Raw genomic sequence first — 23005 nt, 5'->3', positions numbered from 1 at the left:
TATTTAGATATTCTTATAAAATAAGTCACGTAACTTCTCATATAGTATTTTCTATATATGCTTATCTCTTCATCTCTTAAGATAAGCATATGTTTGGACCTTATGGATATAAAAAAATGACGTATATGTTCTCTAGTGCATTTTAAAAAACTTAACAAATAATTTGATACAAATTTTGGAATGGTTCCCAATTTTAATTTAATTATTTCATATCTTGATTTGAAAATCATTTTAACTTTATTTTACTCATTTTAACAAACGCTATACACATAAATATTAAGAAATATGCATGAAATACTATCCATTTATTGATAGCGAACACTACTAGATGAATGCTAATTATTAAAATTTAAATTTAGACTAAGTCTAAATAATGAAAAAAAGTAACTTTGAGTTAAGCCGTTAATAGTTTATATAAAATGAGAAAAAAAATAAGAAGATAGATTTAACCAAACAAAAATATGAGAGAGAAATAAAGAATAATAAAAATTTTGAGAAGGAGGGCGCGAGATAATATTTTTATTAAAATATTTGTATAATTAAAATGAAAATTAAATAATTTTTAGAATAAAAGTGCGACCCTCTATATTATTCGTCATTTTGATTATGTAAGAGGAGATAAATTGTAAGTTGAGTTTTTAAAATCAAACGCATGACTCATCAAATTACATCGATATATTATTATTTTTTTTCATCGAATTTATGTCTTTTGGACAAAATTGTAGGAATCTTTATTCCATTATCCGGTGGATATTTAAAAAATATTTATTATTACAAGGAAAAGGAGCATAGAGAGCGAAGGGGGAGGATTGGACTGAACAGGACAGCACAGCACAGCAGCTGGACAACCTGCTAACTGAAGTGGAACAACCTCCAGCCTTTAATCAGAAAAACCAAGCATGCGGGCCCCACCTCATTACTCCAAATTTACACGTCACCCTTACAACTCTAATTGGACAAAGTGCAGTGTACATTTTTCTCACATTTATTTATGGGCAAATAAATTATGTATGTCCCATCTCTGAGCTCTCGCTCTCGCTCTCTCTCTCTCTCTCTCTCCTCTTTCTCGTGCTTGCTCGCCCTTTAAACTTTCCAGCTCCACCTTCTCTTTCGCGAGCTTTTGCCCTGAAAAAGCTTTAGGGTTTCACTCCACAGGAAAAGGAAGACAGTGGTGCTAACTCTCCGACCTGCTTTCAATAGACGTACTTGTGAAGCAATTTAAGTCTCCACTCCTTTTTACTGGATCTTCTTCTTCCTCAGCTTGTTCTTGCTCGGAGCCTCTTGTAGTCCGAGATTTTGTTCAATGGGCGTTTACGGTGATTTGACATCGCGTTTTAGTAGATGTAAGGTGCTCTCCAATCACAGCGATGAGTACCAATAGTGAGAGGTCGTTGAAGCGTAGGGTTTCTCTGGGCGGGTAGCGGATTTAGGGGCTGTTGAGATGGAGGATATTGGGCTGGTCAAGCAAGGGTGGAAATGGTTGCAATCCAAGAGACATTGTTATCCGGTGGCCAAAACTGCTGCGATCAGGTTCAGGGACAAAATTGTGGTGTTTATGGAGAGGCATTGGCCTCTGGTTTGCAGTGGGTGTGCGAGGATTTGGAGGTTTTTTCTTTTGATGCTGATTTATTGGGGGGACTGTGTTGTCCGGGGAGCTCGGTCGTTCGTCCGGCTGGGTTCGGCGGCTCTGCTCGTTATTATGTGGAGTTGCTTTCTTAGTTTGACATCAATGTCTTGCCTCTTCTATGTACTTATATGTATGGTATGGCTTTAAATTATCTTCTTTACAGATTTTATGCATCTGGAATGGTGTTTATAGGAATTGCTTCCTCTTTCTTCCCGTTTTCTTTTTCATTTTTTTTTTTTCTGGGATAGAGATTCTTTATTTCCTTAATAGCAGATATAATTTTTGGTTGGATTCTGATGGACGTGCTTTATTTTGATTGATGTTGTGTCACCACAATGTAGTGATTGAGCACACTCAGGGCAATCGTAAGTTTGTATATATTTCATAATATTAGTTCATATTCAGGTGATGCTTTGGTCCGGACATAACACCCATGTAGGCTTTAGTCAATGTTATTTAGAAAGCTGTTTGTTAGGGTACGAGGTATGGTAAACAATAAACCAGTAACAAGCAGCATCCAGTGATCTTTTGTTGGAAATGCATCGCTAGATTTACAAAATGTAAAACCCCAAGGGGTAGCTCAAGTGGTGTTGGAGTGGGAAGAACTTTGAGTTGATCCAAGGTTCAAACCACGGAAGCCACCAAGTGAGGATAATTTTTGGGGCCATGACCGCCATCCTATTGGTGGATTCTTACCTGGTCCATGTGTATGGGTCAGTGTGCATGGATCTGTAAGGGACTAGTTTGACAAATCCTGGAACCTCTATGTTAACCCAAAAAAAAAAAAAAAAATACATTTACAAAATGTGCCACTTAGCTCCTACCGATTTCCTAGACTCAACTAATATATATTCCGTGCATAGAGTGATTTAATTTTTAACATTGCATTGGACCACTGGTATATGTTTAAGTAGTGACTGCTACACTCTTCTAATGTTGCTTATTCTTCATCTTTCTTGAGACCCAATTGACTACGCAACATTGTCATAGTACTCACACAAGTGTAATATTAGTTTTTCTTCAACCTTTACTTATTTGGGCATAACCAGACAATTTATTGAAAAGGAAAAACTGTGGCAGGCCCATGTCTCTCATTTTGTTATTTGGGTAATTTCTTGTACATAGGCAAGTGCACACATATGCATATATCCATGCCTGTATGTATGTAGTTGTAGATTATGTGTTTGTTTTGCAAGATTGAACACCTAGCCACCTTTTATACTACATCCAAGGTCCATAATAAGTAAATTATTATATTTTTTTGGATTGTCTTTTACTGTTTATTCAGAGTACATTATTCTTCATCTTATTGTTGGACTTTTTTTTTTTTTTTTGATAAATAAGCGCAGAAAAGACTATCCAAAATTAGCAGTCACAAATATCATTTACAGTTGGATTTCAATGAGAATGATAGCACAGAAAAGATTCATTGCTTGGATTTTGTTCTTACGAAGTTTGTGAAAATATTATAGAAGGGCATAAACCATTTCCTGTGGGCATTGAGTGCTCAACAACTTTCTGTGCTCAAAATGACCTCTCTTTGGTTGAATCCTAAGATTTACCTTGTTCCATGTCAAGCTAGTGGTATCTAAGTTGCTTCCATTGTTTCACCACAAAATTAGTTTCCTAATGATGAGATGTTAAAAAAGATTGACCAGGATTATCATGACTATTATTTCTTGTGATAAGTTGTATCATACATTTAATTTCCCTATAATCCAGACATTGTTTGTGGCTGGAGTCATTATGAATTTTGCAAAGTCAAATCAAAGAGGTATTCTTAACATAATTCTCATCGTATAAAAGAAGCAAAATAGGGAAAAAATTTCACCTTATCATGATAATCCTTCTTTCCCCCTACTTTCCTTTCCTTATTTTCTCTTCTTTTCCTGCTGTTTCCATCTCTCTCGTGACTGGAACATAGAGGATCCCTTCCCTTATTGAATGATATATACTGCTGTTCTTGTTATGTTGCCTCTTATATTGGCTGGAAATCTGTCCTCAACTAATTATGAAGTGCAGAGGGGGGAACATAGAGTGTTGGTCTCATCTGAAGTGGTATCTTAAAATGTAGCCAAAGATGAATATGCTGAACTGAACAAGGTCAATGATACAATTCACATCATACATGTTTCCAATTTGGCAAATTCCTCCCCCCCCCCCCCACACACACACACACTCTTATCACTTTTTTATAAACAACAACATATCCAGCCTTTATCCCCAACAGCTACATGAATTCTAGACTTCCATGTATTTTTTTCTTTTGTCATATCTTCATTTAGGCCCATACACTTTTTTATGATGTTTCTTTATGTGTATGCACATGTATGTATATATAGATGAAAGAATTCTGCCAATTATGCCATTTATATGTATATGCACCAATTAAACTATGCTGCTTACATCTTCATCTATTATCTCAGGGAGCTGCTGGGGCTGCTGTTCAGTACTTGGGATACACTCCTGGACTTTTTATTGTAGGCCTATTTGCTATTTTGATATTATGGATGTATGCTAACTTTTGGATAACTGGTACACTGTTTATTGTTGGAGGTATGCCATGATTTCTCACTCAACTGACTTTGAATTTGGATATTGGAAGACAATTGTGTTCTGTTCTTGCTTTCAACTCATCATTCATCGTTCTGTTATTTTCTCATAATCTGATTCCTTCTCAAATGACATTTGTTGTTTGGAGGCATGTCACTGATTGTTACTTGACTGATTTGGACTTTAGAAGTTACGTAGACATAGTGGGGCTGTTTAGTCGTGCAAAATGATTCAGTTTTTTAGAGAGAGAGAGAGAGAGAGATGTTTTTCTTTAGTGTAACTTCTGCAAGAGAAGGAGATGGAGATGATTTGGAGGAAATTTTGTAGAGAATCGTGCTTTAAAAATCTCGATATTAGTAAGGAAAATGTTTTCAAGGGCTTTTAGAGCTTTTGTGAGTTTTGACCACCCCCCCCCCCCCCCCCCCGCGGGGGGGGGGAATAAGAGATGGGATCATATGTACTGAGGTTGGTGTGGCACTATTGAAAATAAAATCCAAAGAATAAAAAATAAGATGATTTGGACATGTAAAAAGAAGACCAATCGAAGTACTTGTGATTGCGAGGTGAGTGGATAAAATAGAAAAAAAATCTAGTAAAAGAGGGGGGAAGGCCAAAGAAAACTTGGTGGGAAAATCTTAGATATGGTATTGGATATAATGATCTTATAGAGGATATGACTATAGATAAGGATGACTGGAGGTCTATACATGGTTGATCTCACCTAGTGAGATTAAATCTTTTGATTGTTGTTGTTGTTGTTGTTGTTAGGCTAGGGAGGCTTTACTTTTCCTTGATGACTTATCCTTGTAAGTACTTTGTAGGTTTCTATTTTTATATGGTTCACTGCCTCTTGATGGTTTCTTTTATGTTTCTTATCAAAAGAAAAACAAGGACAACATTAGTGCAGTTTGAGGCTCCTATGTATTTATTACCTTGGGCAACTGGTTACTCAATATTTTTCTATTCAGTATTGGTTGACTAGGACTTCACAACCTTTTGGTTGTTTTGTTGCTTGATTTTGACATGATTCATGCTTATCTTGAAGCTACTGAGAAACAAATTTTGTTGTGCTTTAATTTTACCTTTTCATTATCTGTCCAATTGCTATAGATGAAATGAATAATTGAGTTTAGATAGTCCTTGGACTCCTTGCTGCTTTCTCTCACCTGCTTCAGCTCTTGATTGTAAATCTATTGTGCAAATGCAGGTTACTTGTTTTCTTTAAATCATGCCCGGCTAGTAGTCCTAATGGCAACTATTTATGCTACCTATTTTGTACAAGTTCGAGTTGGATGGCTTGGAGTTTTTCTCTCAATAAACCTTTCTTTCCTCTCAAATGATGTGTTCAATTACTTACTCCAATGGTGTGATAAGTTGAGAGAGAGCACACATTTTGAGGAGCAAAAGGAATCAGAATTATTCACAGAAGATGACTTCTCTGGAGAGTGTGAATACTCTGTTCCTACTGATGAACCTGAAAAGTTGCACTCATGTAAATCTTCTAGCAAAACACCTGCTACTTCGACTATTGTCAACAAACATAAAGAATCTGCTGGTAAGCAGGTGGTCAGAGAAGAAACAACTTCAATCAATGAGATGAAGAGGATTTTGAGTAGTATGGATCACTATGAAGCATTGGGCTTTCCCCGTCACAAGAAAATTGATGCTATGCTGTTCAAGAAAGAATATCGGAAAAAAGTACGTACCTCCAGTTTCTTTCTAGACGTTTTTGTCTTCTTGTTTGTGATTTGCATGTAATATAACTAATTTGGTTCTGTACTAATGGGCTTATGATTCTCTTATCCCCCTTTCTGCTTGTTGGGCACTGTTAATTTACTTTTAGGTTTGCCTGTTTATTAATGATCCCAATTAACTGTTTGGCCTGAAGACAAAAAAATGGTTGCAAGAGAACTGTTTTCACTTTAAATGTCAAATTTTGTGCTTCTTGTTGATATTGCTTACAAAAATGGTCTATTTCTCTCAGAATAGCGATTATTGTTGATAAATACAATAAAGCCTTTGTGGCATTGGATTGAGTGTTTCTTTTCAGATATTTTTTCTGAGATGGGTGTATATTTTGGAAACTTTTTTCTTTAAACTTTCTTTAATCTCTGAGAAATAGGCCATCTTTAGAAAACTGTTCAAATACTTTCAGATTCATATACCTGCATTCTCTAAAAACTTGAGAATGTTACAGTTGATGTGTGGCCATAAAAGAAATGATAGAAATAAAAATGAGGTTGCTCATCGTAAGGTTGGGGTGGCTCCTATTCTAGAAAGATGCATGAGACACAATTAAGATGGGTGGTCATGTGAGAAGAAGATGGATAGATGTCGTATTGAAGAGTGTGGATGGAATAGAAGAAACTTTTAACAAAAGAGGTAGACAAAGACCAAGAAAAACTTGGTGGCAAACTCTTAAAGCGTGATGTGAACTATAATGGCCTTATGGTAGGTATGACCATAGATTGAGGTGGTTGGCGAGCCGTCACTATCACACCCCCCCTCTAGCAGGGGGCCATGAACCCTGAGCTGAAGCTTAAGGAACAGGAAGCCCAACATTCATTTACCTCTTCATTCTTTAAAACTTACAAACCGACAATCACATATATAAAAACATTATGCATTACATGGGTAAAGTAAAGAGAAATAGGTAATAACAAGGTAGCTCTAAGAATTCACTACTACATTCCCCTTGATCCAAGTCCACTCCTAGGCATCTTGCTAGTCACCTGAAACATGTTAGGTGGTGGGGTAAGCTTGATAGCTCAGTGAGGATTTCTTGCATCTGTTAGATCATAAGCAAAAGATACTATGTTTCACATGTAAACAAATGAATATTTTCCAAATATTCCCGATGCAGTCGTTTAGATCTAGTAACATGGTGTAGCTAAGATAGAATAACAACTGACCATTTCAGTGTATGTAACATGATAAGCACACGGAACCATTTAACCACATTTAAATAACAAAAGCACCACCAACGGTATATTGAGCTCAAAGGGTGTATATGTGTGCTTAGTGGTAGGAGGTAATTCCACCGGGTACCTGTAGGATAGGTTCCATAATAATTAACCATAAGCTCAACACCATAAAATATTTTTCATGTTCTCAGTTATATCTATATCATGTATAAGATCAAGTAATTGAGAACATATAACATTGTTGTAAAACATTTCATGCATGGGAATACTTTTTAAATACATACGTACCACAGTATAACCACTCACATGGCCTTTGTGTTATTTTATCCCCACTATCTACTTTTCCAATGACCCCTTGACCTGAAGAATCATTGTAGGTCCCATATCAATATAACCTTTTATGGAGAAAATGTAGCCTAAAGGCATTCTAGGGGTCTTTCTTCATTTTTGGAACTTGGGTAATTCTGTCATTCTTCAAAACAGAGGGAAAAATCTCAAAACTACTTAACACCCCTCAGATGGGTCAGGTCCATTGAGTGAAATTGGGTCTTTGGGTAACCAAAGAGTGAGTTCTTATTCCACAAATGTGGTTAAAGTAACCTTAGTCCAGGTTCTCAATAATGGCCACACATAGCCCTCCTTGGCGCTTTGGGTAACCAGAAACATGGCGGCTGGCACAACAGATTAAAATAGCAAACAGAGCAAATGAAGGAAGAGAGTTTTACCTCTGTTGCATTCACCGGTACACCCCTTTCTCCTTTTACCTTTCTTCTTCTTTTCCCCCTCACTGCTGCAAACCCTTCTCTTCCACAATCTCCAGTTTCTTTCCTCCTCACTCTACCTCTCAGATTGTTGCCCACTGCTTCAATGCTCCCAAAATCCCCATTTTAGCCACTATTTATGGGCCTACAGAAGATCCCAAGCAATGATTTCTCTCTTTACTGCTTCGTTCTTTCTTCTTTAATAACTCCCTCAATGCCAGACCCTTGGCTGCCTTCAATCTGAAACCCTCATCATCAAGTTTGGATTATAAATTTCCAGGCTTCAATGCCTGACTGTTAATATTTATTTTATTATTACATTTTTCTCGAGTGTCACAGACACCGCCTAGTGGGATTAAGTCCTGATATATTGTTGTTGAGGCATGGCTCTAGATAAGATGCCACATATCCCCCTAGAAACTTTGTGCTTCTTATCACACTATGAATTGTCAGGGATTCTGTTTTATTAGAATATATGCAAATACTTTTTCTTTTTGTGCTAAGTTATGCAATTACTTTTTGATGCTTTATGGATGTGAGAAGAGTGTGTTTCCAAGTAGCATGCAGAAAAGTAATTATTGAACCAAGACCAGTTTTCATGTCATTTTTCTAAGTTTCTCAAAAATACAATAGGTCACATGCAATAAAGAGCATGCCCAAATAAGATAGGATCTGGTATTTATCAGTGGATGTCTTTCAATGTCCCTCTGAGTACTCCACTGTAAATCCACAAAGTGGTAGAAACAAGAATGAAATTCTATCTGATGTCCTGTAGACTGGAATTTGAATTTAATTTTGCTGTAAATTTTTTTGTCCAGATTCAATGCTTCCCTTTTCATTTACATTGATTGATTTTTTTTCCTTTTTTCTTTCTTTCTTTTTTCAGGCCATGCTTGTGCATCCTGATAAAAATATGGGAAGTTCATTAGCAAGTGAATCATTCAAGAAACTGCAATGTGCATACGAGGTATATAAGTTTTTATGCGAGCTTTCTTGTCATTTAAAAGATGTGGTATTTTCTTAGATATATGAAGTGGAAATATGCCCTTGATGTTAATAACAACGGATTAAAATTTTTCAGGTTCTTTCAGATTCAATGAAGAAAAAAGACTATGATGAGCAATTGAAGAAGGAAGAATCTAAGAGCGTTTCTCACCAATCACATAACACTTCAAATCAGGTATTATTCTGTGGCCTTTCTGCTTGTCTTTATTGCAAGTCTAGTCACCAAATATAATTATGTAGACCATCTAGCAAGTCTTACCGTCAATATTCTACTCCATTCAACTTCTAAGAATAGCTTAAATTGGGTCAAAATACCTTTCCAATATGCAGGGTGGCTCTGATTACTGCTCTGAGGAGTCAAGGTGTATACCTTGCACAAAATGTGGCAATTCACACATTTGGGTTTGCACCAATAGGACTAAGGCCAAAGCAAGATGGTGTCAGGTTGGACTTGTTTGGTTGGTACTCTGTGTAGAGAGACAAATTCGGTTTATAAATCCCTGAGACTTGCTTTGATTTTAGGATTGCTGTCAATACCACCAAGCCAAGGATGGAGATGGATGGGTTGAATACAAGGGATCACTGGTCTTTGGTCGGCCGCAAAAGGTATATCTTTGGGCTGTAAATTTGTTTGTTTCTTTGATTTTTATTTATTTTTTGATAAGTATGCATAAGTCAATAGATAAAAGAAATGTTTTAAAGGGGCACTTCACTGCTTCCTATGCAAAAGAATGGGGAAACAAAGGATTACTGCTCAATTGAGATCCAAAATGAAGCTCATCCAAAATTGAACAACAATGGGCAACCAAATTGGAGTGTACATCCCCAATCAAGAGTATGAAGTAGAAACTATATTGCCCTTCATATGCAAACACAAGTTCTCCTCTTCTTTGAAGGCCATCCTATTTCCCTCTAGCCAAAGACCACCAAATGTGGATGAGAATAGTCAACCAACTGGCTCTTTCTATCTTGGGCTGGTAACCGATCTTCCAAAAACCCAAAAACTCCCCCAAATTTAGCGTAATGCAATAAATTCCCGAGATGAAAAATATAAAGTTCCAAACCTCACAAGATACATAACAATGTAGGAGAATATGGTCCCAGCCTCATTGTTGGAATACTCCTACCCAAGTAGTACCTGCCTGGGCATCCTCAGATTATGAGTAGTCAAAATGGCACCTAGAGAAGGCCACCTGGGAGGGGCACTTGTCTTCCACATGGCTTTCCAAGGGAGGTCTGGAAGACCTTTTATCACAAAGGGTAAGAAAAAGGGTGTCCCTAGTGCATGAGGCTCCCTACTTTGTGAGGGTTGGGAGAGAGTCATTTTTGTACGTAATCTTACACTTGGTAAAGAGGCTATTTTCACATCTCAAATCTGTGACCTTCTAGAAAAGTTGGCAACAAGTTGATTTTTCAATCCTGAAAGTTATGCTTAAAAACTTGGGGACTGCTTTGCACTACTCTCCTAGGGGTTGTAGCTAACCAATCCTTCACCCTGGCTTCATTGTTCATGGCAACACTATAAAAGTTGGGACAATGATCCACAAAGGCTTGTTGCTACACTATTTGTCTTTCAAAAAACTGATCTTGCTCCCGTTCCCAGCCTAAAATTGACAAATCGAGTAAACTCACCCCAAACTCTCATTATAGCCCTCCATAAGCCAACCCCATAAGGGAAAGAGACACCACAATTCCTCTGCCTTACTCAATTTCTCCCGTATTTGTACTCTTACCATTATTTCTCGAGAAACTTTCTTGTTCAACTGCCAATCTCCAAAGCTTGTTTAGATGTGTAATCCCTAGTCCTCCCTTCCTAGGAATGCAAACCTGTGTCCTGTTGACACGGTGGAACTTAACTCACTACTGATGCCACTCCACAAAAACTCCCTTCATCTCCTCTCCAATCTTTTGATAACCAAGGTAGGAGCCAAAAGGAAAGAAAGAGTATAGGCGAGAAGACTAGACAAAACACATATTAAGGTAAGCTTACCCCCTGTAGAGGTATTATTTCTTCAAAGAGGCCAATCTTTTGTTGAATCTTTCAACTTCCATGTTCTAAATAGCCTTTGATTTGAAGGTCATACGTTCTACAAAGCATTACACTAAAGTTTAGAGTCTAATCCTACATCCCCTTCCACAAAATAGCCTTCCTAACTGCAATGATCTAACTCTTGGTGAAATTCAGACAGAGACCCAAGACTTCCTCAAAACAAAGTACGGCTGCCCTAAGGGCTCTCAATTCCCTATTCTAGGCCCTGCAAGAAAATGAGGTATCATCTGCCAATAATGTGAGAAATCTTCAAATTAATATATTAAGCTCTTCAAATACTAGTTCTCTCATTTGCGTTGCTTATTTTGTGAGAAAGTTGGTATTCTTCACCACCCTTGAAGACAATCAACCTTAATTTTTGTTTCAGTTTCTTTTGCCATCAACAGTCTCTCTACCTCACCCTTCAAGATGCCTCTTCTACTAATCTCTTCTTGAGAAAGCCCCTCAAGGCCTTCCTTTACTTTTAACACCTTAACATCCTCAAGAAGCTTGTCAATTTGGATTTCAAAATTACCCCACCTCCTCCCTGTTCCAACCTTTAACCTTAAGATCCTCTTTCAAATGCTTACTTAGCTGCCAAACAAGAACTCGGGCAGTCTATGATCTCATAACTAGATCACAACACTGAATGAGGTTTAAGAAACCTTTCTCCTGAACCCACTCAAATATAAAAGGCCTTAAACTGCTACGAGAACCCATCACTCACCAACACGATTGTAGTATAATCAGAAACTGCCCTAGGCAATGTGGACTGTCTCACATCCTGATAGGCATCCTCACAATCCTCAGACACCAAGAATCTGTCTAGCTGAGAAATATGAAGTACTATTCCCCCTTTTAGCCCAAGTGAATGGACACTTATTAACAGTAAATCGATCAACTCCTCGCTAGCAATAAAGCCAGAGAAAATCCTCATAGAACTACACCTCTACCATTAGACCCCTTTCATGAGGAAACCCAATCACATTAAAATTTCCACCAACACATCCTGGAGGTCCCCCACTAGGCCTTAGCACTGGAGAGCTCCTCTCAATGAGGGCCATAAACCTCAATTGAAGTCCATTCAGACTCTCTTCTCATCCCTAAACCTATAGGAACCAGAAAACTCACCTACAAAAACACCTACCTTGTGAAGACTCTCCCAACGAGCAAAATACCTCCCATGGTACCCACTGCCACAAGAGCAACCAATCTATCCACCAACCTCCCCAATGATGTTCACTAGACTGAAGGAGAACGTTTCCACTTTGATTTCCTGCAAACACACTACACAGCGCCTTAGATTTTTTAACAAGACCATAATGACCAGTCTTTTCCCAGGCTTGTTCAAAACCCTCGAATTTCATGAAAGTGAACACATTATCTAAAAAGACAGCAAAGCCACCCATCCTCGCTCTCTTGACACACTTGGAAGAGTTACTTGACCCTTTATCATAATTCACTCCTGACTTAAGGCTCTTTTAACTCTCTTTCTCTCCCTCCCTCCCTCCCTGAACTAAAACTTTTCTTACATTGAGTGGACTAGTTTCTGGTGGCTCTCCCATGACTCTCAACAATTTCTTAATTCTTTTTAAACCCACTTGGAGGATTCTCCCTCCTTGGGAGATACCAAGAACCTACACTCAACTAACCTACCCCTTCTAGGTTGCTCACTACCCCAGACCTTGCTGTAGCTAGAGGTAACAATTGTGGCTCCTAAATCTGCTCTTTATAGAGTCAATCCACCAATGGACATCGAGACTGAACTTCTCAATTCTCATGCCTCCTAACCTCTCATGCCTAAGACAGGGGTCTTGTCATTAACCTCCCTCAGGAAAGTACCAAGGTGCCCAAGAGTACATCCTGGTTCAGGATTGGGAAAACAATTCATGGTACCCACCCCCTACTGCTCCTCCACAAAAGACTCGAATAAGGAAAGACTAGGTATTGGAAAAAGGAAATCAGCAAAAGCATTAGGTGACCACTTACCTCAGTCTTTCTCTGGCTTGGTTAATCCCCGGCTGTTCTTAATGATTTCTTATTTTCTTTACCAGACAGAGGCTTCATATTCTTTCCTTGCTTATTAAATTAAACCTGCCTGTTTTACTACTCTGCTGTGTAACTAGCATCCTCATGTTGCTAATGTATTTGTTTTCCATATAGGTGGAAATACCCCGTGCCTTTGTTTGTGCTGAAAGCAAGATCTTTGATGTTTCAGAATGGGCTATTTGCCAGGTCAGTTTTTATGTGCACAGCCCCCATTAAGTCATGTGCTTTTTCTGGATGCCTGTTGGTAACAAAATGTACATTTGTGGCCACTTATGGAGTTGAAGATGACCTGCAAAGAATGTTGACTACCAAAATAAATAATTTTTGTTAAAGGCTTTCCTATGGTCAGCTTAAGGTGGAAGAGAGGTGTACAGGGAGAACAGTTACTCATCATGGAAAATATAATTTTCAGTCTCCTATGTGATTTGTTTGCTAGCCAGAATGCTTGGACTAGTGAACCCATTTGACCTAAGGGATGTGACTTGAAATGTAAAAGAATCTTAGACTGTAGCTGACATCATTCACATAACCTCAAAACATGGCAGAACTATGATACCATGTTTGCCCTGCCACCATGCAATGTAAGAGAAGGTGATCTGTTGATTTAAATTTGGGGTCAGTTAAAGCCTTCAAGGAGATTGGGGATCAATGCAATCATGCAGACGCATCACCCTAGACTTTCTGCCTTCTTGAGCATAATGTCACTCTTGCCACTTTACGAGGAGGCCATATGCCATGCAGATATGATCAGGATGTGAAATGGACATCTTATGTTGAACTGGGTATCCAACTTCTAAAATTCTCCAGAGAATAGTTGCGCGTTCTTATAGAGCTCTGTAGTAAAAGAAATATTTAGATATTCTAGAATGGTAGAAAAATACCCTAGACAATTAGAGAAGATTCTATATGGGTAATAATAGGGGTTGAAAAAAGTTCATTCTAGTCATTGGTTAAGGACATAAATACATCCACCGATCATTTGTAGGATCAAGCATTCAAGCAATCTTACTCTTGAGTGAAGAACTCCCTTGAGTGTAAATGCCTCATATTTCATTGTTCCCACTTTGTTTTGCACGCTAGCCCACTAGCTTTTGATTCTTGAAACTCTAAATTAGGTTAGGCATACTTAGCTACCTAGAGGGAACTTGGTTCTAGTTAAGTGTTGCATGGCTCACTCAGGCTGGTGTCAGGGTTGTGACAATGAGACTAGGAACTGCCATTGCTATATGAATAAGAAGGGGGATTGTGAGTCCCATTGATGACTTGAAGAAGCCCCTGGCAACACCATTAACCAAGATTGAGAACGTGATCAAGAATACACAATAATATATCCACTTCCTCCATTTACGCCCAAAATCTATTATTTTTAACACAAAATGCAAAAAGGCTCAATAAACAGGATTTGTTGCTTTTTCCACATACATTAATAGATACTGTGGAATCCACACATTCATTAACCACAAGTACAGCATAGTTATCTGAAAAAGAAAAGCCATGAGTACAGCATCTAAGATCTGTCTGCACACTGATCCCCAATCTCCTTGAATGCTCGTCCATCCCGAAGGTGCAAGGGAAAATCTATAATTCTTATCCATACTTATGGAGTTAAGATTTGGGTTTCCTACTGTTGCCACTACTAGACTATTTACTAAGATGAGTTTATAGTTCCAGAGGACTATTCTCTACCGTAATACTCTCTGCATCTGCTTTGGAAGGGTGAAGAAGCAAGTAGAAGGCTCCTTGCATATTGAACACTTTGGCTCGAAATGGCCCTTCTTTTACCTTTTATCCATCAAGTTTGCTCCGCTGATGCATTCAGCACCACCTCTAGCCATCTAATCATGCAACATTTAACAGGAATCACATGAAGCTAGGAGCACTTCCGTTAAACCAGTTCATTGACTCCAGAAAACTAATCAGTTGTTCCTCTAGCTATGAGTTGGTCGATGCCATTTGAAGGAAACACCTCTCTTTGACTAAGCTTGGCAGTCTTCTTCCCTAAGCTAGAAGACTTCTCATTGACAGTGTCCGCCTGTTTGCCAAATTAGATTGGGAACCTTAAAAACCCTAAAGGAGTTGGGGTTTTTTTTTACCTAACTTCCACACAAAGCTCCCTCTTGCTCAACCACCCCTGCACATTTCAGTGCTTCCTTGTAAGAACTCAAGAAGACTCTCGAATATGGATGGAATGAAACATGTGACAATGTCTAGCTAATCATCTCATCTCAGCATATGATACCACTTCCCTCCTGGTAACCCAACAACCCCCCCCCCCCCCCCCCCCTCCTCCTTTCTCAGAGTGCTCATCTCCCTGTTCTGTTGGGGGATCTATATACTTAATAGTGGGCGATCTTCTCCCTTACCTAACCTAACCCTAAAAATTGATTCCGTTTGAACTTGCTTCTTGGTCTGCATAAGATTTCAGGGTTGTAGAACTACTACTTTTGTCTTTTCCTGTAACCAGTCTTAAGACTGCTTGCACTAGCCTAATTGCATGTGCTCTGGTAGTTATATTTGGTTGTTGGGTGTAGGCACTGTTGTTAGAATCTTACGATTTATTATTCGAATTGTACGATTCAACTCGATTCATAAAGAAATCGAGTCGAATCTAGGGTGAATCTAAAATCCCTTAGAATCGTACGATTCACGATTCGAATCGTACGATTCGGCTCGATTCATATAGAAATCGAGTTGAATTTATAGGGTGAATCAAAAATCCCTTAAAATCAACTATGAATCAGACGAATCGACAGTGAATCATATGAATTTATAGGTTTTTTTTTTTTTTTTTTTTTTCTAACTTGTTATTTTGAAAGTGGTTTGGTTTGGTGTAATTTGAATTTAAAGCCAACATGAATATACTTTTTCCTTTTGGTATAATTTTAAACTTAGCAAATATATTTAGAAGTTTATTTATCTATTTATATTTAAAAGAATTGATCATGGTAGGCACATTATTTATTTTCTATGGATGTGTATTATTTATAATTGAAATTGAGAATGTGTATCGAATCTTACGATTCGATTCGATTCTCAATTCACGATTTATAAAATAAGAATTTTGATTCTCGATTCGAATCTTGATTTAACAACTATGGGTGTAGGGAATCTCAAGCATTCCCTCTCTACCAATTAGCTAGTTTGATTCAACAAATTATTAAGCTTTGCTGACCCTTACAGCATCCTAATTTCACAGCCCCTTTTTCAACATCCCCAAACTGGGACCCTGTTTAGGAGCTAATTTTCATGTTTGTCTTTAAGCCCCACCTAGAATGAGAAGATATGTGTTGCACATTCTGGTGCATTTTACAAATGTGCTAGTTATTAATGTTAGAAAGAGGATAGATTTCTGATCGTGCATCATCTCCACCTATATCTGTACAGACGTAAAATCAAGATTTGATTATGGTACCTCACAAATACTTTTTGGAAATTAACTCCATGAATCATCATCTGATATGGTCATTTGATGCATCGACCATATTATTTGTCAGGTTTGGAGTGAATCGTGAACTGGATTATACTCTTGCATTTCTTTTCTTTTCTTTTTTTTAAATTTTTAGATCACGAGACACGAGTATCCCCAAGGGCTGCCAATTGCTGTTTTGTAGTTTTGACAGGCTGCTCGTGTTGTCCATATAAATGGTAGATGAATCATGATTGCTCTTTGTTACTCCAACTCTAATACTATAGACCTCAACATTTTAATGTTCAGGGAATGGCTTGTCGACCGAATACTCATCAACCAAGTTTTCATGTAAACATGGTTGGTTCGGAGAAATCAACTCCAAGATCCAACTCAAGCAGATATCCATGGGATTTGGATGCAGAAATGATGGATGAAGAGGAAGAATTTGAACTGTGGTTGCAGCAAGCTCTGGCCTCTGGCTTCTTTTGTGAGACATCCAAACGTCGTAAGAGCTGGAGCCCCTTCAAATTGCATCAAAAGAAATGGAAAAAGCAGGGCCGAAGATCATCTTCTTGAGTATAGAACTGTTATCAATTGGTTAAGATCCACTTACCCCAACTCTTTGAGAAGTTGGAAGAGAGAAGAATATCAAGTTTTCAAGTCTCCCGTGACATTGATCAAAGGTTGCCCCGCAAATCTCATCAAAGAGATGAGAATGGGAATGATTGGGGTGGAGTAGAGATAAATTGCAGCCATCTTGTGCCTGTAAATAACATTAGATGTCTTCTCTTGTAGCATCATCCTCTGTAGCAGATCAGTTTTGTCTGTTGCTGTGAAGGCTAATTCACGACGATATCCAGTAGACAGAACTGAATGCACTGACTCTGTATATTGACTTGGACTTTTCTACCTTTTTTTTTGTAATAACAAACAAAGAAAATGTGAGGTTCTTGTAGTTAACATTTGAGAACCTTGTCAAATATCAGTTATTGAACCATGGTGCTTAAACAAAAGGTTATTTTACTGCATGAACCTTTTACTATTGCAGTGTTTCGGAGGAGACTTGTATGAAGCTGTTCTCGTGTCCCTAACCTGTTACAACAAGGTCAATTATGTTATGATGTCTAGATGTTCTAGGAAATAACAGTAATCAAAAACCCTTATCCCATTGGGTGGGGTCCATTACATGAAATTTAGGTACCTCCTTTGATTCCAAACCCTTATCCCATTGGGTGGGGTCCATTACATGAATTTTAGGTACCTCCTTTGATTCATCTGCGGTTGTAATCGCAATAGAGGGCAAAGATGTTCAATCTTCAACGGTCCATTGATTTATTTGTGAACACTTGAGGTTACTTGTCGCCCATCTTTTTTCCATTTTATTTTACTTGATTTGTAAGACAACAATGGTACGAGGGGAAAGTACTTTAGTAAAGTTGGTGAAATCCTTGGCCTCAGTTTTAGTTGTTTGTGGTTTATTGTATTTTACCTACCTAGTAGTGAGATTAAGGCTTGTGATTTTTGTTGTGATTATTGCATTTTACCTACATAGTGGGATTAAGGCCTGTGATTATTATTGTGATTATTGCATTTCAGGGATAAAGGTGATGGATTTTGGTTTGGCTCCTTCACCTAGTTTATCTAGACAATGTTGGGTTGAGCTAGAATTCATCTTAGCTTAGCCACTAATTCATAAAGAAACGACGTTTTTTTTTTTTTTATTTCTTTTGTTTCGTTCACTCTCCAGAAGTTTGTTTTACACCCTTCACCAAGACTAATATCAAAATTCAGAATTGAACTTTGCTCGGTATCCAGTAACAAATCTCTGGACACCAGCAAAATCTGAAACAATTCGAATGTCAGAGAAGCTGCCCTTGAATTCACTTTGCATGTAATCCACAAGAAAGTTGCATTGCTTTTCACCATTTGTCTGCAGAAAAAATGAGGGAAATAAAAAAAAATCAAAGTGGAAGTTTATGAATTTGCAAATATCATGCCAAAGCAAGAGAGATTCAAACAATTTCCATTTCTTCCATCAACTACAAACAACCCTAGCAAGCATCTTTCTGATCTCGAAGGGAACAAGTATTACAAAATATTTTCATTACAAGTTCACATTCTAGAGATAAATGAATGACCGTGCAATTACTCCTGTGTGTCTAGAAAGTCATGAGTTCGAGTTGAAAAAATAGTCCTTTACAAGAAGGCAGCTGCTATATAAATGCAAATATGATTTTCTCCTGACTTTTATAAAATGAAAAGTCTTTGTGTACGAGGAAGTTTTTTCTATAAGATAAAGGAGCGTCCAAGATATTTGAATGTGCCGTGTTAAGTTGTCGGTGGTGGCCGGCCAAGTATGTGAATGAATTTACCAACAGCAAAATCACAAGATAGATGCAGCTAGTTTTATATGGCGTCGGTGACTTGTTAAAAGTGTGATGACCCATGCATGGAGGCTTCGTTCATAATTATTATTCTGGGAGAGCGGGGCATTGCCAGGCATCACAAGCCATTTGTATGCAGATCACCGACTTCAAGTTGGTGGCTGCCACAACCTAACAGATCATAGAATCTATATGTATCTAATAAAATAGGGAAAAACATATAAATATTATTTACTCGTCACTTACTTTTATAAAGCATATTTAAGTGTCTCTCACTAAAATTTTTTTAGTCTTCTTTTAGCTCTTCTACTAGATATTTGTTTCATTCTATCCACTTATTGCAAGTGCCTCTACTAATCTTCTTCACATAACTAAACAATTTTAATCGTGTCTTGCACATCTTAACTTTAGTAGAAGTAACTTCAATCTTATTACGAATAATCTAATTTCTAATTTTATCTTCTTTTTCTCTTTTTTGTATGACTGCATGCCTATCTTAATATCCTCTCCTCTTTAAATGTTACTGGCCCAACATTGTGCCATACTGAGAGATCTACCATACAAAAAGACATAAATAGAGTTCATCCAAAATAATGCTGAGCTAATGAGTTGAATGCAGCCGAACATAGACATAGGAGTATTACCATAACATGTTAAATAACACCTCAAATAAAACTGATGGAGGGAGGGTCGAAATTTTTTAATATATCTGATTGCAAGATGCAACGTCGTCGACATTCACCTAATCAAGATGCAGTCCATGATCCCAACCAAACAGCTCAATCGCTTACCATATAATGTCTCCTTGGACCCGAAGCCGTAGTGACTAAACATGTCGTTATGAATTTGTCACCCAAAGCCAAGGCCCGCAAGTAAAATTTTCCTAAACCTTGTGCTTTTAAACTTAATTCCAAAGATCTACTCTCTTCTTCAAGTCATGTCTTCAACAACTTCATATACGGCATACCAAACCTTCATTCCACTGGCTAAATAAATTCTTAACTCACTAATCACATGTATCATGTCTTCAATTAGAAAAAAAAAAAAGAAGTGAAAATGAAAATATTACAAAGTCATAGGCGAAACTTCTACTGGTTGTGGGCGACTTCTTTCAAGACGTCAGTCACGATTGGGACTTCATTCTCTTTTTGTTTGATAATTATTTATTATTATTTTGTGGGGCCAACAACCCCCCCCCCCCCCCCCCCACCAATGTTTAACAACACTGCTTTAGTAGGAAGCCTGTTTTGCACAGACAGATTCACGTTTTAAGAATAAGTTTAAAAAGGATTAGATTTGGAAAATAATCTTGTGGGAAATGAGTTTACAAAATACTGCAATTATAAATTCAAAGAGAGTAACAATATCTCATAGGAACTGGGTTTGGGAAAAAAAATTCTCAATGTACATGTTTGAGCATCATCTTAACTGTTGACAAGGAGAGAGGGGAGAGGAAATATGCATATTCAAACTTAAATAAGGAAGATTAGCACCTCAAAGGTATTTTTAATGGTTGGAATAGCACAAGTTCATTTTAAGAAAAGTAAATACTCATTTTAGAGGAAGATCGATACCTCAAATGCAAAGAATCCCCTGGGTTTCAACATCGTAGCGGCCCCACGGCAGAGGTGGAGTAGATTATCCATACCATTAGGGCCACCATCCAGTGCAAGTCTTGGTTCATGTTTAGCAACTTCAGCTTGTAGCCCAGAGATATGTTCACTTGGTATATATGGTGGATTGCTCACAAGGCCAATGAGCTCTCCTTCAACACCCTCTAGAGGTTCAAACCAAGATCCTTGCTTTATCACAATTTTATCCTGAGGATCACAGGACATTATATGAGAGCAAATAATAACAGTAACAATACCAGAACAGGGGCATTGGAGTTGTCAAGATAGTTGTTTCATTACTTCCAAATCTTTTACATAATCCAGCATATGAATTTGGAAGGGTTCATTTCCTTCTACAAGTAATTAATTTCTCATTTTCACTCTCCAATAAGTTCATCTAGGTGGCATAAAACTAAACCTCTTTTATGGAAATTATTTGTTTCAAAACTAGGGACCCAATAACCAAAATACTCGAGCTCCAACAATGTTGTGGCCCCACATGGAATAAGTAATAAGAAGATATTATGTTTCCCACCCTAGCTCATCCAGATGGAATTGGACCTTAGGCATGAACTAAAAAACTTAAATCACTCTCTGCTTTAAGCACCTTCCAATCAGGAGTTGTTAGAGAACTTACTGACATGGAAATGCAGTGCTGTCAAAGGAATTTGCAGGATCATCGATAAATGATAACTAGGAAAGGTCCTAGATTTTGCAAGGACACGCCAAAATTTCACTCCCTCATCCTCTCGCTGCAATTTATGAAAATGACTTTCAGTGCTTGTTCTTTGTGAAATCCAGAGCAATTTGCAATGGCATGTTACAGTAACACCCTCTTCTTGGTGCAACTTATTAAAATGACTTTTGAGGGTTGACATTCGACAGTTATTCGAGCAATCTAATTATCACTAGAAATAAAGTCTTCCAAGCTGTAACTGGAAGTTTGCTAATGCAAGGATCATTAGAAATACAATCCGATGATGGAACCATAACTAGTTGATAATAAAGAAATATGACATTGTAAAGCACCACATCAGCCAAAGAACGCACATGCTTGACTAAGAGAGCCAAATATTGTGCAGAAAGGCATAATTGGTTCAAACAAATAAATTTGCTAGTGAACTGCGTCGTAAAATTTTACAGGTGACTAGCCTTAGCTCAGTTTCATACAACGCAAAACCATTCCTATGCATTTAACATATGGAATTCAGCATGGGCTTTCCTACCACATAATACTACATACAACAACAATTGCATATAAAGTGTTTATCTCACGGATACATGAATTCTAGCTCTCTAGTCATTTCTATCAATAGTTTTATCTTCTATAAGTTCCTTATAACTCATATTGTAGCTCTTTGTATCTCGACGAGTTTACATTGGTAACACAAAAATAGCACTTGTTGAAACAAACCCAAAATTCACTGACCTGCAAATTGTACCTCTCAACATTGTAGGATGCAACTGCCACTGCAACAGGGCTCAAATCAGTGGCAATGACCCTCCCAAAAGCCCCCAAAATCCTTGCAATCCCAATAGCAAGAGCACCACTTCCAGTCCCCAAATCAGCCCACAACCCTTCTCTCAACTCTTCACTGCCCCTAGCCACATCATCCACCAAGTCCACAATCAACTCAGTCTCAGGCCTTGGAATCAAAATCCCTTCTTCAACACTCAGTACCAGGTCCCTCCAATGCTCACACCCAGCCACATACTGGAATGGCCTTCTCTCTTCAATTCTGTGCTTCCACAACCCATAAAGATCACTCAACCCTACTCTAAGATTCAACAACAAATCCCCATTAGGGCTATCACTAGAATCATTACCCAACTGGGTAAAGGTTGATTTAGGGTTTTCAAGTGCGTCGTCTATGAGCCAATTGAGTTCTCGGTGCAAGAGGGCGGCGTCAGGGCCGTTGTCGGCTTCCAGGAACTTCGACCCCATTGAGGAAGCGAGGGTTTTGGCCCACTTCCGCCATTTTCGAAGGTCTGATAGGGTGGCTGAGTGGGTGGGCGGCCTCAGAAACAGCGGCGTTTGAGGCTTAGGTAAAGTGGGTGTCTCTGAATTTGAGAAATGAGAGATGGATCGAACTGGGTTCGTGCGACAATGGAGGATTGGTGGAAGCAGAGACAAAGATGGACGTGTGAAGCTCAACCTCATTTCAAACAGGCAAGAAGGCCGAAACGCCGCCCTTAGCGATGGAGCGCCGCTATAGACCTGCGCCATTTTGGCAGTTGAAGAGTTTTCTAATACTTTACATTTAATTCATTTTTATTTCTTGATTAATACTAAATAATTTGGGCACTAATTAAGGATTTTGGGACTTGGACTCGAGAGACTTTGAGGTCACTAATATTACCATCTCAACTTCGATGGTGAATTTAATTTGCTTCCTATATATAGTTTTAGGTTAATTACAACACACAAAATTAATTACTTTTATTATTATCAAAATATAATAATAAATTTATTTAATAAAAAATGTCATCATCTAACTGCTTGAATCTGCAAGGAAATAAACAGTTAGAGGGAGCAGAGAAGGTTCCCATGCAAACACTTCGACATTTAAGTCAAACACAAAAGATACAAAAAGCTGTAAGCTAAAATTTCTATCTGTATCAAAAACGTATATTTTATAAAATGAGTGTCT

The 23005-nt window shown here is 38.0% G+C and overlaps 2 protein-coding genes across 5 annotated transcripts; one reads left to right on the top strand and one right to left on the bottom strand.

Annotated features, from left to right (window-relative positions):
• The first annotated feature begins 1014 nt into the window (after positions 1-1014).
• LOC127811467 (uncharacterized) lies at positions 1015-17564 on the top strand. Of its 2 annotated transcripts, none has more exons than XM_052351365.1 (9): positions 1015-1762; positions 4054-4183; positions 5388-5878; positions 8752-8832; positions 8947-9045; positions 9201-9314; positions 9393-9476; positions 13063-13134; positions 16664-17564. In XM_052351365.1, the coding sequence occupies exons 1-9, from the start codon at positions 1442-1444 to the stop codon at positions 16931-16933; spliced, it is 1662 nt and encodes a 553-aa protein (XP_052207325.1). In that variant the 5' UTR covers positions 1015-1441; the 3' UTR covers positions 16934-17564. The 2 variants fall into 2 exon arrangements, with proteins under 2 accessions (XP_052207325.1, XP_052207327.1); XM_052351367.1 differs by having other exon boundaries at positions 1597-1757.
• On the bottom strand, positions 6752-22594 carry LOC127811469 (uncharacterized). 3 transcript variants are annotated; one of them, XM_052351369.1, is made up of 4 exons: positions 21784-22594; positions 20996-21106; positions 20316-20561; positions 6752-6912 (listed from the first exon to the last, which is right to left on the bottom strand). In XM_052351369.1, the coding sequence occupies exons 1-4, from the start codon at positions 22579-22581 to the stop codon at positions 6865-6867; spliced, it is 1203 nt and encodes a 400-aa protein (XP_052207329.1). In that variant the 5' UTR covers positions 22582-22594; the 3' UTR covers positions 6752-6864. The 3 variants fall into 3 exon arrangements, with proteins under 3 accessions (XP_052207329.1, XP_052207328.1, XP_052207330.1); XM_052351368.1 differs by lacking the exon at positions 6752-6912 and adding an exon at positions 18052-18287; XM_052351370.1 differs by lacking the exons at positions 6752-6912; positions 20996-21106 and adding an exon at positions 18052-18287.
• Between the last annotated feature and the right edge of the window lie 411 nt (positions 22595-23005).

This window comes from Diospyros lotus, chromosome 10 (genome assembly GCF_014633365.1).
Source record: "Diospyros lotus cultivar Yz01 chromosome 10, ASM1463336v1, whole genome shotgun sequence".
Lineage (NCBI taxonomy): Eukaryota > Viridiplantae > Streptophyta > Magnoliopsida > Ericales > Ebenaceae > Diospyros > Diospyros lotus.
Note: the sequence above shows the minus strand (reverse complement) of the source record. Positions and strands in the feature narration are given on the sequence as shown.